Source organism: Hyperolius riggenbachi, chromosome 1 (assembly GCF_040937935.1).
Source record: "Hyperolius riggenbachi isolate aHypRig1 chromosome 1, aHypRig1.pri, whole genome shotgun sequence".
NCBI lineage: Eukaryota > Metazoa > Chordata > Amphibia > Anura > Hyperoliidae > Hyperolius > Hyperolius riggenbachi.
Window position 1 is genome coordinate 213,536,943 of NC_090646.1, and position 13,957 is coordinate 213,550,899.

The following is a 13,957-nucleotide window of genomic DNA, read 5'->3' on the forward strand; positions in this document are numbered from 1 at the left end:
GTTTTCACCTTCCTCTGGATCAACATGGATATGTGAGGGTGCAGGCTGGTGTTGTGTGGTTTTTTTTTTTCGTTTGTTTGTTTTTGGGATGAGCTTGATGGATATATGTCTTTTTTCAACCCAAATAACTATGAAACTATGTAAGATCCCTGCAGGAGTCCATAGCTTCTTCTTCTGCTGTGCTTTATGGCAGGCGCAGGTGACTGCTTAGGGTGTTGCTAATTGGGCTGAGTAGTCAACATAGAACTTACCAGCATCTTCCAGCACTATTACTGGCAGTAGTAGGGCACTAGTGTGTGACAGAGTGTAAACAGCATGCAGTAATCTGACACTGTAGGACTGACACTAATCCGTGATAGTTGGCATCTGTCTACTGTCAAAACATTCAGTAGTTCTAGAGATTAAATTTAGAATGTTGGAATGTGGTGAAAAGAATACATAAAAGTGCATGGGAATGTATTTGCCCAGTAACCCTTCTTAACTACAATAAAGACAACAACCAAAAGTGGATTAAGGCCGCGGCCATTTTTATTGGGGTTTAAATTCCAAGACTTTATTATAAACGAAATCAAATATTAAATCTTTAATCAAGACTATCAATTAAATGAACTGCAAAGTGTAATAACAAATCAGTAATTTTCTTCAGATAGCACAAATGACCACCCAAACCTGGGTGCCATTTCCCATAACTTCACCTAACTGGATAGGCAATAAACCCCCAATAAAATATTAGCCAGCGACAGGGAGGGTGGGCGGGGCAGCTCCTCTCCAGACAGGGATTTGGAATGACAGCTGCTTTTCTTCCTCCTTTTATATCCTCACAGCTTGCTGTAATTGGCTGCTTCCAGCACCTGCCAGGCTGCAGGAACAATCAGACCTCCAGCTGTGAATCCTTCCCCAGCTCCAGGGGGAAAGAGGCTCTGTAAAAGAAAAGGAACACCTGCTTCCAGGTAATTAGTTAACCCCCCCTTTGCCGGGCTCAACATTCCCATGCAGTGCTTTGCTTATATCTGCGCCCTTTGCAAAACTTAATTTCTAGAACTTCCCTACTAGCCAGTGGAATTTCCACTCACACTAAGGACCAGCAGGGATGCTTTGAGGTGGAAATGGTACAAGAGTTAATCTCTAAAACTTCCCTACTGGTCAGTGGAGATTTCCCTCACACAAAGGACCAGCAGGGATGCTTTGAAGTGGAAATGGCAGAAGGGTTAATGTCTAAAAGTTCCCTACTGGTCAGTGGAGTTTCCCCTCACACACACACACACACCTTTGTAGGGATGCTTTGAGGTGGAAATGGTGAGTTAAGATACTTCTACAAAAGTCACTTTGCCTTTTAGTTCAGGAACCGACATTTCTGGAACAACTGCTTATTTTGACTTGCAGTTTTTGCTGTAGGTAACCTCCTGGTTATGTTTTTTTTTATTCATTCAGTTAGTATTTGACAAAAATTACAAGTGTACTTTAAAGAGTAAGGCCGTTTATAAATGAATTTTATAATGTACAAATCACTCTCTGTTCAGTAATGCAATTACAATGCACTGATTTTTCTTCCTTGAAGAAAAATGATTTTCCTTCCTTGAAGATATATGGGAACCCTCTGAGTGTCTATTTTTTTTACATCTGTTTTCCCTCCATAGCAGCCTGTTCTCTGGGCCAGATTTATCAAAGCATTACCGACAGTTTTTTCTTCTAAAACTGCTCTAACCAGCAGAAGAACAGTTCTGCATGATAGTAAGAAACTACCCAAAGCCCAAAGCCGGCAGTTTAGCGTGGACTTCTAGAGCTACACTACAGTTAAGAAAAGTGCAAATCCATTCCTTAACTGCTGCAGATTAAGAAGTGCTCATTAGATTTGTGAAGGGCTCCTCCCCCCTCACTCAGAGCATGCTGACAGCAGGTGTGTTGGTTACCTCAGCAACAGCAATTTCCCTCACACACTGCACTGCCTGAGAGACCTTCCTAATGCCGGGAATACACGATGCGTTTTTGCGTTCGTTTTTGCCGTCGTTTTCGCTTTCGATAGATTCTACTCTCGATTCACTGCTCGATTCCCCTCTCGATTCCTTATCTTTTCTTATCAAATACATTCACTTGAATGAGGAGAATCGAAACGAAAGTAGAATCGACCAGATCCGACAGGTTGGAATTTATCTATCGAACCCATCTATCTAAAGTAAAAACTTAACGTGTATTCCCAGCATAACTGAATCAGAATCAGAATCAGATTTATTTCGCCAAGTGCAGCAGTTGCCACACTCGGAATTGTTTGTGGTACACATCGGCATAAGACATAGTAGTGCAAAGCATGCAATGACAGACAAAGAACAATAAAACAACTTAGTGCAAGCAAAACATGTGCAGACAAAAGACTTTAGGGTATTGTAGTGCAAAAACTACGTGCGGAACCTCGGAAAAGTACATATTTATTTAGGCCTGGGTCACAGATGTTCTATTTAGTTTTTCTGTGTGTGTGACTAGAGTTCAGAAGGCACACTGCTTGGGGGAAAAAGGAGTTCCTGTGCCTGGAGGTTTTGGTGGAAATAGCTCTGAAACGATGGTCCGAGCGCATGCGGTTGAAGAAGCAGCTTCCGGGATGGTGCAGGGCATTCGTGATCCTGTATGCCCTTGTTTTCAATCTGGATGCGTGGAGGAGGTCCAGAGGTGGCAGGGGTGACCCAATGATTCTTTCCACTGCCTTGATTACTCTTTGAAGTCTGTACCTGTCGCTCGTGGTGGCACCCCCATACCACACGATGATAGATGAGCACAGGATTGACTCGATGGTGGCAGTGTAGAAGCTTGATAACAGTTCCTGCGGCATGCCAAACTTCCTGAGTTGTCTTAGGAAGAACAGCCGTTGCTGCGCCTTCTTTTGGCATTTAGTGGTGTTTTCACTCCATCTCAAGTCGTTGGTGATGGTAGTGCCCAGAAACTGAACACTTGATACTCTGGTGACTTCAGTGCCTTCGATGAATACCGGGCTGAGTGGGGGGGGGGGGGGCGTTTCCTGAAATCGATAACCAACTCGACTGTCTTTGCAGCGTTTAGGACAAGCATGTTGTCCTTGCACCAATTGCAGATTCGCTCAATCTCACTGCGGTAGGTGCGTTCGTCCTCCTCACTGATGAGACCAAGGATGGTGGTGTCGTCCGCAAATTTAATTACCTTAACTCCTTCTATTCCTTACAGTTTAAGAAGGAATCTGCACTATCTAGTGATTTCTTAGGATGTCTGAGACAGTTCTGCACGGATTTCTAAAAACTTACTAATATTTTGTCTCAGACACTCTTGATAAATCTGGCCCATGGTTGTGTAGACTGTACAGAAACTCTGCATCCCTACTTGAAAGCTTTTGTCACAAGACTTGGAGAAAGATAAAGTCTATTGGTTCGTGTGAATGGCTGACTTGATTCCTGGACACAGGTCAGAAGTGTATAAAGAGAATATAACCAGGCCTGAATACAGATCACATATACAACAACCAGGGCCGGTTTAAGCAACAATGGGGCCCCAGGGCAAAATAAACCTGGGGGGCCCCCCCAACATATACCCCGGAACAAAAATCGGCATTAGGGGACCTTTTTTGCAGCTGGTATAGTCAGGGTGTGAAGTCCCAATCGGTCGGAGCTTCACATTCTGGCTATCCCAGCCTGCATGGGGGACAAGGGGTTAAAAAGTTTCAGGAGAGGGGACCCCACATAATTTTTTTTTTTTAAAATTCCCACACTCTAAACAAAATTTTTTGGGGGGAAAATAGGAAAAAATGCCAGGGATCTTCATACAGCCATATTGCGGCTGTATAGCGATCCCTGGCCAAAGGGCTGCAGCTGCGTATAGACCCCCTGGAAACCCCGTCAGGAAATTTATTGCGCTTTCGTTTGATGCATGTAAAATTACATTACCGTTAGGTTTGCTACTAAAAGTGACATTTACCGCATTTAAAAGTATACTTTTTTCCTTCGAAACTTTAAAATCGATTTTTCTCAAAAACTATAAGATCTGTTTGAAAAATTGTTTTTTCCTCTTATTCCTAATGATCTTCTTAACATATCCTGCAAATTTAGGGTTTCTAGCATTTAAGGTGGATTTGCTATTAACCATTAAAGTCGGCAGCTTTTTAAATGTGTATTTTTTATTTCCTTTGAAACTTTAAAATCGATTTTCTCAAAAACTATAAGGCCGATTTGAAAAATTTTTTTTTCCTCTTGTAGCCACTGGGGGCCCCTACAAGCTCTGGGGCCCTGGGGCAGCTGCCTCCTTTGCCTTAATGGTAGCGCCGGCCCTGACAACAACAATCACACTTGGATAGGCAGCAGAAAGGGTTTTGCAGGCAGAGATATTAGATCATTTATACAGTGTATACCATATACAGGCGCTGAGGAGAAGTGTTTGTAAATGATAGTCATCCAAAGGTTCTCATGTCTCTTCAGGAAAGCAAAATCAACAATTACATTATTGATTTGAAAGTAAACTGGTGCTGAAGCTGGAAGAACACATTATTATCACATATCCTTTGCTTAGCTCCCTACTGTCTCATGTTTGAAAGACAATCCCTCCTATGAACCAAGTCTCCCAGCTCCACTTTCGTCAGTTGTCCTTGATACAGGTTTGATGTACAGATCTAAGTACCTAAACATACAATTTAATTAATACAAGTGAAAAAACACTAAGGAAAAGCATCACTCAGCCAAAGAATTCCAAATAAATTCATACCGTAAAGGACAACTATCAAAGTTAGCTAAAATTCTAAATGCCACATATATTTCCAGTAATTACTAGCAAATAGCAATACAAGGGGCTTGATTCACAAAGCCGTGCAAACTGTTTAGCACGGGTGTGCTAAACAGTTAGCACGTGAAGTGCCGTTCACAGACTTTTGCGCGCGTAAAGTGCCGCGATTCGTGCGATCGCGGACTTTTGCGTGCACAATGTGCGGCAAATTGCGCTCGCAAAAGTCTGCGATCGCGTGAATCGCGGCACTTTGCGCACGCAAAAGTCCGTGAACGCCACTTCACGTGCTAACTGTTTAGCACACCCGTGCTAAACAGTTTGCACGGCTTTGTGAATCAAGCCCAAAGGTTTTTTTTTTAAGCTTTTCATTTGTGTGAAGAAAAAATGAGAGTCACTGTGGGCATTACTTTGGAGGACTGTGCCCAGCACATCCAGCATTCAGAGACAGACCTCACTAGCAGTAAAACTAGGAGGAAAATTTGTTCAGATTGATAGAAAGGAGAAATATAGCTTCAAATAGTGTGTACTGTATATTCTGGCATATAAGTCTACTTTTTAACCCTTGAAGATCTTCTGAAAACTCAGAGGTCGTCTTATACGTTGGGTGTCATTGATGCCAGGTGATATGCCCTATCCTGTTACTGCCTCTCAGATCTTGCTGCTGAGGACTGTAGTGAAGCAGTGCATGTGCACATGTACAGGACCTGAGAGGCAGAAAAGGAGGTAAATAGATACAAGGGTGGGCCAGAAGGGTAAAAGAGGCGTGTTTTATGGGCACAGCGCATTCTTCCATACCGCTCTGATAAACAGGTAGACAAAGAGAGCTGACCAATCCACTTAGGGAGAGGGAGAGTTGACCAATCCAACCAGTCAATCGCCTATATACTGTTATAAACTGGGTACCACATACAGTACAGCACCAGTATCTGTACATACAAAGCACCAGTATATGATTTTTTTTTTATTATTATTTGGTTTGCGTTGGAAGAGGGGTAGTCTTATACGGCGAGAATATCCTAAACTCTATATTTTAACTAGAAAAGTTGGGGGTCGTATTATACACCGGAATATACGGTATATAATCATCCCCTGCAGCTCTATGTGTCCCTACCTGTGTGTCTCTCTCTGCCACACAGTCTAAAATAAATAGTTTACAGCCAGGGAGAAGTGTAACCTAGCTACATATTACAGCTCTGCCCCCCCCCCCTCCAATGCAGATGCAACAAATTTGTTACATTCAGCTGGTATAAACAAAACTATTTTTTCACCCACTGTGCTGAGAGACCTTTCAAAGGGTTTCTAGTCTTTCTAGCTAAAAGCTCTTTAGGAATGTGGGGTTTACAGAAGAACAGCTTCTTTGATAGTTGTTCTTTAAAGAAAAACCGAGGGAACCCTAAGGTGAAAAACTACAGTAGATACTTACTGTACTTACTGAAGAGGCTTCCCATGTCCTACTGGAGACAACTGCGGCTGCCCACCAGGACCCTTCTGAAGACTGTAACCAAGCTCCTCTTCATACTGCACTCGTGCGAATATGGCCATGCCTGCGCAGTATGGCCACACTTGTGCATGAAGAGCATGGTTTTGATCTTCACAAGAGGTCCCCACAGATTTATTTTGGGGATCCGCACACAGCAATGGTGGGGGCCAGGAGGGTGGGGAAAACCTCTGCAGGATTAATAGGTTTCCCTCTTCTTAGGTAAGCATCTAGTGTTTTTTTTTTCCTTATGTTCGCCTTGGTTGCACTTTAAGGCATCTTGGAAGTGTGTCCTTTCCCCGAACCGCTAGCTCAACCCCACACCCTGGTTTTTTCACTGTTAGAAACAGGAACAAGTGGTGATGCCATTACTTAAATCATGTTCATATTTGATGCACTGATTCCAGACAAATAACCTTTGGAATAGCCAGTCACATGTTCCAGAAATCTGTGCAATGAGAGCTGTCAGCTAAATGGGAGCCATCACCTGACCCCACCCACCGCCTCCCTCTACTCCTTCCGGTGGGCAGGGCCAGCTATGTGCTCAGAGACAAAGACAGGTGCCCCATCCCAATTCCACCCTGACAACCTTATCTGGCTAATCATGGGACAGGAGCTGGAGTTTAGACAGAACACAGAATGCCATTTAGTCTAACCAAGCTGAATTGAGCATATCACAGGAAGTCACCATCGCAAAACCAGCAAATCAGTTATTGTTTTGCCGACATGACAGAAAGTCATGCCACCATGTTCTCAATTTTGGCTGCAGTTCCATTGTTATGAAATGTAAAGGCAAGTTAATTGCTGCCTCGGTTTCTACTTTATATAGCAGAACATTTTTTTGTGAGAAACTTCATGAAGGCTAGGGAAGTAAGAGGACCAGGTACAGAGGACGGGAGAGATTCTGAGGACCAGAGCTGGGACAAGGTCCTCCAGCACCCAAGGCTGAGGTACCAAAGTGCGCCCCTCCATCCCTCCCACCTCAGCCGTCACACACTGATTGCTATTAGACTAAGAGGTGCCCCAGGGCCCCCAACACCTTAATCTCTAGTTATCTGGCTTGCAGTCACTGCCATGTATCACCTTTTCTGATTTCTCTCTGCTTTAAACACAATAGGGAATAATAGCTGAGTGAGTTGTGCGCCCCCTCCTACACTGCGCCCTGAGGCTGGAGCCTCTCTTGCCTCTGCTTCGGCATGTCCCTGCCGAGGACAACTAGCAGCATCTGGACACTCAGGAGGAGGTAATTTAGTCTACTATGACCTTCATTCAGTGTGTTTTTTTTCCTGGGACTGCAGTACTTTTAGCTTCTGACAATCACTGTGTGATGGTAGACTAGTTTAATAGGATTGCTAGGGAAACTCCAAGAAGTTACAAATGGTACAATTTTCTACTGTGATACCTGAAATTAAATACTTTTTAGTGTTCTTCAGTTGGGAAGGTCTGTAAGGCCCAGTGGCGTACCTAGGACATTTGGCACCCGGTGCTGGGTATTAAAAGACACCCCCCCCTCCTAAAAAATGTGCGTGGCCACAACCTGCGGCGTGCTTCGCAGCAAAAAAAATGGGCGTGGTCATGACCAGATGAGGGCGGAGCTAACTGTATTTTAAAGTATTAGCTAGTATAGTTGCCCCCAGTATAGCTAGTACAGTTTCCCCCAGTATAGCTGCCCCCAGTGGAGCTAGTATAGTTGCCCCCAGTATAGCTAGTATATTTGCCCCCAGTATAGCTGCCCCCAGTATAGCTAGTATAGCTGCCCCCAGTATAGCTAGTTTAGTTGCCCCCAGTATAGCTAGTTTAGTTGCCCCCAGTATAGCTAGTTTAGTTGCCCCCAGTATAGCTAGTATAGCTGCCCCCAGTATCGCTAGTATAGCTGCCCCCAGTATCGCTAGTATAGCTGCCCCCAGTATAGCTGGCCCCAGTATAGCTGCCCCCAGTATAGCTAGTATAGCTGCCCCCAGTGTAGCTAATATAGCTGCCCCCAGTATAGCTAGTATAGCTGCCCCCAGTATAGCTAGTTTAGTTGCCCCCAGTATAGCTGCCCCCAGTATAGCTAGTATAGCTGCCCCCCAGTATAGCTGCCCCCAGTATAGCTAGTATAGCTGCCCCCAGTATAGATAGTTTAGTTGCCCCCAGTATAGCTGCCCCCAGTACAGCTGCCCCCAGTATAGCTAGTATAGCTGCCCCCCCGTATAGCTGCCCCCAGTATAGCTAGTATAGTTGCCCCCAGTATAGCTAGTTTAGTTTCCCCCAGTATAGCTGCCCCCAGTGTAGCTGCCCCCAGTGTAGCTAGTATAGCTGCCCCCCAGTATAGCTGCCCCCAGTATAGCTAGTATAGTTGCCCCCAGTACAGCTGCCCCCAGTATAGCTAGTATAGCTGCCCCCAGTGTAGCTGCCCCCAGTATAGCTAGTATAGCTGCCCCTCAGTATAGCTAGTATAGCTGCCCCCAGGTATAGCTAGTATAGCTGCCCCCAGTATAGCTAGTTTAGTTGCCCCCAGTATAGCTGCCCCCAGTATAGCTAGTATAGCTGCCCCCAGTATAGCTGCCCCCAGTATAGCTAGTATAGCTGCCCCCCAGTATAGCTAGTATAGCTGCCCCCCAGTATAGCTAGTATAGCTGCCCCCCACCCAGTATAGCTAGTATAGCTGCCCCCCAGTATAGCTAGTATAGCTGCCCCCAGTGTAGCTAGTATAGCTGCCCCCAGTGTAGCTAGTTTAGTTGCCCCCAGTATAGCTGCCCCCAGTATAGCTGCCCCCAGTATAGCTAGTATAGCTGCCCCCCAGTATAGCTGCCCCCAGTATAGCTAGTTTAGGTGCCCCCAGTATAGCTAGTTTAGTTGCCCCCAGTATAGCTGCCCCAGTACAGCTGCCCCCAGTATAGCTAGTATAGCTGCCCCCCAGTATAGCTGCCCCCAGTATAGCTAGTATAGTTGCCCCCAGTATAGCTAGTTTAGTTGCCCCCCGTACAGCTGCCCCCAGTATAGCTAGTATAGCTGCCCCCAGTGTAGCTGCCCCCAGTATAGCTAGTATAGCTGCCCCCCAGTATAGCTGCCCCCAGTATAGCTAGTTTAGGTGCCCCCAGTATAGCTAATTTAGTTGCCCCCAGAATAGCTAGTACAATTGCCCCCAGTGTGAGGAAAGCCTGGAAGGAGGGGTGGCGGGAAGGGGGGCTGGACCCCCCACCTCCCTCACCTGGGTCCCCTCCTTCTGGCGCTTCCCTCTCCTAATTAACAGCAGCGGGCAGGAGCGGCGAAGAAGACTCACTCACCTGCTCCTGGCGATGGCGGCGGCGCATAGCGTCATCCTCACGCGACGCTGGTCTCTGACCTCTCTGTCGCTCACTGTGCTTCCGCCAATCAGGAAGCACAGTGAGCGGTGGAGAAGGCGGAGACCAGCGTCACGTGACGATGACGCTATTTGCCATCGCCTGGAACGCAGGAAGGTAAGTCTCTTGCCCGCTGCTGCCCGCCGCGACTAATTAGGAGGGGGAAGCGCCAGAAGGAGGGGACCCAGGTGAGGGAGGTGGGGGGTCCGGCCCCCCTCCCCGCCGCTTTCCCCGCCACCCCTCCTTTCCGTGCTGCTTCCCCTCCTGTCTTGCACAGGCCTCTGTGGGAGGCCTTGATGACTCCCCCTGGGGCGCCCGACACCCGGTGCGGGGCGCCCCCTGCTGCCCTATGGTAGGGACGCTACTGGTAAGGCCTGACAATGGAGGGGGTGTTAACTTACCCATGCTGCCGCTTTTAACCAATGCACTCCATTCGCATCCCACCTCACTCTCATGGTTCCTCCTTTAACCTGGAGGAAGCATGGGAGTGTAGTGGAGCACATCGTCTAACAGTAGCATCATGGGTAAGTTAACCCCCCTCTCCCGTGGGCAGCGCTGGCTAATTTAAATTTCGATTCTGGGTAGCTACGAGTATGTAGCTACTCGGTAAGAGCAACCGCACTGACAAATTGTAAAAATAAGTAAAGCCTAGTTATTTTCACACAGTGAAGGAGGAAGTTAGCTTCTGGTTGCCCTGTCAGTTTTGAGATATACCAGAACTGAAATGATTGACCAGTTCTGAGTCATCTCTAGCCCTGATCTGTAATGTGTTTCTCACACAGAGAGCTAATAAAAATCAGTTGTGGCTGTAAAATATAATAATAATAATAATAATAATAATGGCAGTATTTGTATAGCGCCTTTCTCCTGTCGGACTCAAAGCGCTTGTGAGGCAGCCACTAGAGCACACTCAGTAGGCAGTAGCAGTGTTAAGGAGACTTGCCCAAGAAACTCCTTACTGAAATAGGTGCTGGCTTACTGAACAGGCAGAGCCAAGATTTGAACCCGGGTCTCCTGTGTCAGAGGCAGAGCCCTTAACCATTACACTTTCCAGCCATAGTAATGCTGTTTAGCTGACATTCACTCACATTAGAAAAGAGCCTGCAGTACTTTGAACATAATGCTTTTCCTCATTTGTTAAAACAGAACTCCATGAAGATTTCCATTTTAGCTTTAAATAGAATGTAGAATGGTAGAACAAATTTATCATTTAACTGCTGCCTGTGAGCTTTATAGAAAGGTTTTTCCTTTCCTGCAGTCTGGCTGGTAACAGGAAGTGACTTACAGTGGTAACACAGGTAGTATTAAAATGGAATGCATTGAAAGAGAGCAGATCTTTATTACTTAGTCAGTTCACATAATTGATGAGGCCAAACCAGTGCTAGGGACCGGTGGGTAGGTGGTGGGGCAGGGGCTTTTTAGCATGGGCACACGCTTCCAAGGAAGCAAAGAATGTCCCTTGTAGAAAGTGTTCCCCTTATTTCTTGCAGTGTTGCTGGTACTTGCAATAGTAGCACAAACAGCAATAAAAACCTAATAAAAGGTTTTGGTTTTTTTTTACTCTCATTAGAAAGATTTTTTGCCATTCTGTTATGTCGCCGATGCAAACACAAACAGGTGTGTGGAAGAAAATCTTGCTAATGGCGATATGGACAATAACACAGACATAACAGGGTTAATTAAATCTTCCTTGCTCTAAAAAAACAGAAGAAAAACAAAAACAAATAAAAACTAACTAGAATTTTGAAAACATTTTTATTACATCATTGCTACTTTCATTTGGCCTCAAAACAGGAATTATAGCAGTGTCCAAATCCATGATTTAAGGAAACGAGTAGAAGGCTTTGAGAGGGAGATTCTGACTTGCCCTTGGGCATTCCTTCCACCACAAGGCTACTGGCATAGTCTAAATGTTTTCCAGTTATTCTTTACTAAAGTTTGGCAGGCATACCCTAATGGGCAGATGAGTCCTATGGGGCACTATCCTCAGAAACACACTTAAGGCTGAATACTCACCTCACGATGAAGGAAGATGGGTCACAGTGATGTCCCACGACGACGAGCGCTCCCCGAACCATCTTTCTGCCGGTGGGTATGCAGGACGTCACATGACGGGCACGAACGACACTTCAAGCGATCGCAGTACTTTGCGTGGGAGTCGTTGCAGATCTACTATCAGATCCGCCGCGACAGTTGTTATCGACATGCGACGCTAAACGACATTCGCGTGATCGCGTGCCTGTAGATCACGGAAACGACCCATCGTCGCTCAAAAAAAAATTGCCGGTCATCAGGAAAATTGCAAGGTGGGTAAGGGCCTTAAGTTCAGGTCGGTGCTGGATGCAGTTTGGAAGACACAGGCAGATGACTAGGTTCAGTTTGTACATTTTAGAGCAACCAATATTACCTATAGACGAGATCACCACAATATGAGCAGTGCATGTCCTCAAAGCTAGGCGAAAAAGCTGTGTTTGGTTAAAATGCTGTCATTTAAACCAAGCTCGTAATAAAGATAGATAATGTAGGGATGATGACTAATGTGACGTAGTATAATCACATTTTTTGAGGTCAGCTCAGTAGTACTGGCGAGAGATTGCTATTACAGTATGGTGCTGACACAACACCCAAATGAAATGTTTTATACCCTGTGGTTGGCAGCCAGGCCACTGCAAACTAACCAACTGGCACATCTGCTGAGCCAGATTACACAAATTCTTCACAACTGGTTTGATCTGAGGGATTCACTGCAGGTTATTAAAATAAACAAACCCATTCTCAGGTCTGTAGACTGGTGTCGGAAATGTCATTCTTTTCTGGGGTTCCATCAGTCAAATTATGCGAGTATGTTTACTGGTGAATGTGCAGTGCCACAAATGCAACAGCTGGCAATGTGTGAGGACCTTTGACTCTTAACAGGTCACATCCCTGAGTTGTAGATTGACCTGAACAGTTGTTACTAATCTCTGGAATTCTAAGTACAAAACATGCTTTGTATACATGAAATACAAAATAAAGTTACAATCAATTTGTATCTGTTGATCAAGCTGTCTATCTATACATCACCCATGTATCTATCTATCTATCTCTACTCACCCATCATTTCACTTATGTACATGTACGACTCCAATATTTCATTACCAAACGTACAGAGAACTTACTATGTGAATCGCCCTTCTCTCGGGTTCCATCCACTTTCCCATCAGAACTGATCCTCAGGAAGAAGCCCCCATTCTTACAGTAGAGTCTTTTGGGGTCCTTGAAGTTTCCTGGAGGAAATGGACTGCTGCCCCCATCATCTGTGTTTGTTGGGAGGGTAGTGATGCTCCCAGTTGCCATCCCCTCCTCCAGAGCTCACAGAGCGCCCCCTTCTTCCTGACACAGTGGCACTTGTCCAGTAAGGGTCCAACAGGTAGCAGCTTCTCTGAAACAGAAGTTGTTTCTTCAGCGTCTCTCCCTTGTCAGGGCCTCCTCTCTGTTCATTCAATTACTCGCAGATGTAAGTAGGGCCAACTTATGCCGTTTTAGGTATTTCCATCGAACGATCGTCACATGAATTCAGAAGGCACCGTAGTGTAGGCGTATAGTGTAAATAAGAGCTCTATAGGATGCTGTGTCCTGTCGCTTCAGCTCTGCTTCTCTGTCAGTTAGTAAGTGTGTCACCCATGCTTCACATTTAGAAATGCGTAGTGCCTGTTTTATAGCAGAGGTGGCTGGAGCCAGGGGCACTGTGCAGGCTGCTCTTCATCCTGATCCAGCCCTCTGCCATCAGGAATCGCTATGTCAGAATGGGCTTATTTATTTATATAGGTGAAAACCTTTTCCTCCTCTTTTCTTCCTCCTACTAAGTTCAGGACAAGTAACTAGCCAGAGTATAAGTCAATGATGCTGAGAGTATCCTCTCAGTCAGCTTATATTTTCCTAGCCCCCTCAAATGTAGGAAGCTAAATGAAAGCACAGTTCCAGAAAGCGAATGGACTATAAGAAGCAGTATAGTGTTCCTGGGTATTTTCTATTAGACAGGCTCTGCCAGTCAGTTCTCAGCATTCAGCTCCCTCCCCCAGCACTGAATTACTTTGCAGGGCAATCAAGGGAGGAGGCAGAGACAGGAGAGGAGATGGGGGAGCTTGTGCTACACGAGAGGCTGCCAGATCTTTTATTATTAAACTAACTTTCCAAAGCTCTCTGTTCCTTGAGGCAGTGAAGTGTAAAATCTTTGTTTAGGCCTAGTGTCATCTAGAATGTGTGAAAGAACCCCATATCACACATTTCACTTTTCCCAGGCATAATTCAATATTAACCGAGTAGCCCAAACAATTTACATGAACCTTTGTGAGGTAGTGTAACATTCAGTAACAGGCTCTGTGTATCATCTGTACTACGTTATAAAACTCCCTTAGTAACGGTGATTATGAAAGTACTTGAA

General features: G+C 45.4%; 1 protein-coding gene across 1 annotated transcript in view; it reads right to left on the reverse strand.

Moving 5' to 3' along the window:
- FGF2 (fibroblast growth factor 2) overlaps positions 1 to 13,565 on the reverse strand; it is a 93,975-nt gene extending 80,410 nt beyond the window's left edge. Inside the window, exon 1 of the mRNA XM_068280139.1 lies at positions 12,693 to 13,565. Within this exon, the coding sequence (XP_068136240.1) occupies positions 12,693 to 12,870 (178 nt within the window). The 5' untranslated portion in view covers positions 12,871 to 13,565. The remainder of the gene's footprint in view (positions 1 to 12,692) is intronic.
- Between the last annotated feature and the right edge of the window lie 392 nt (positions 13,566 to 13,957).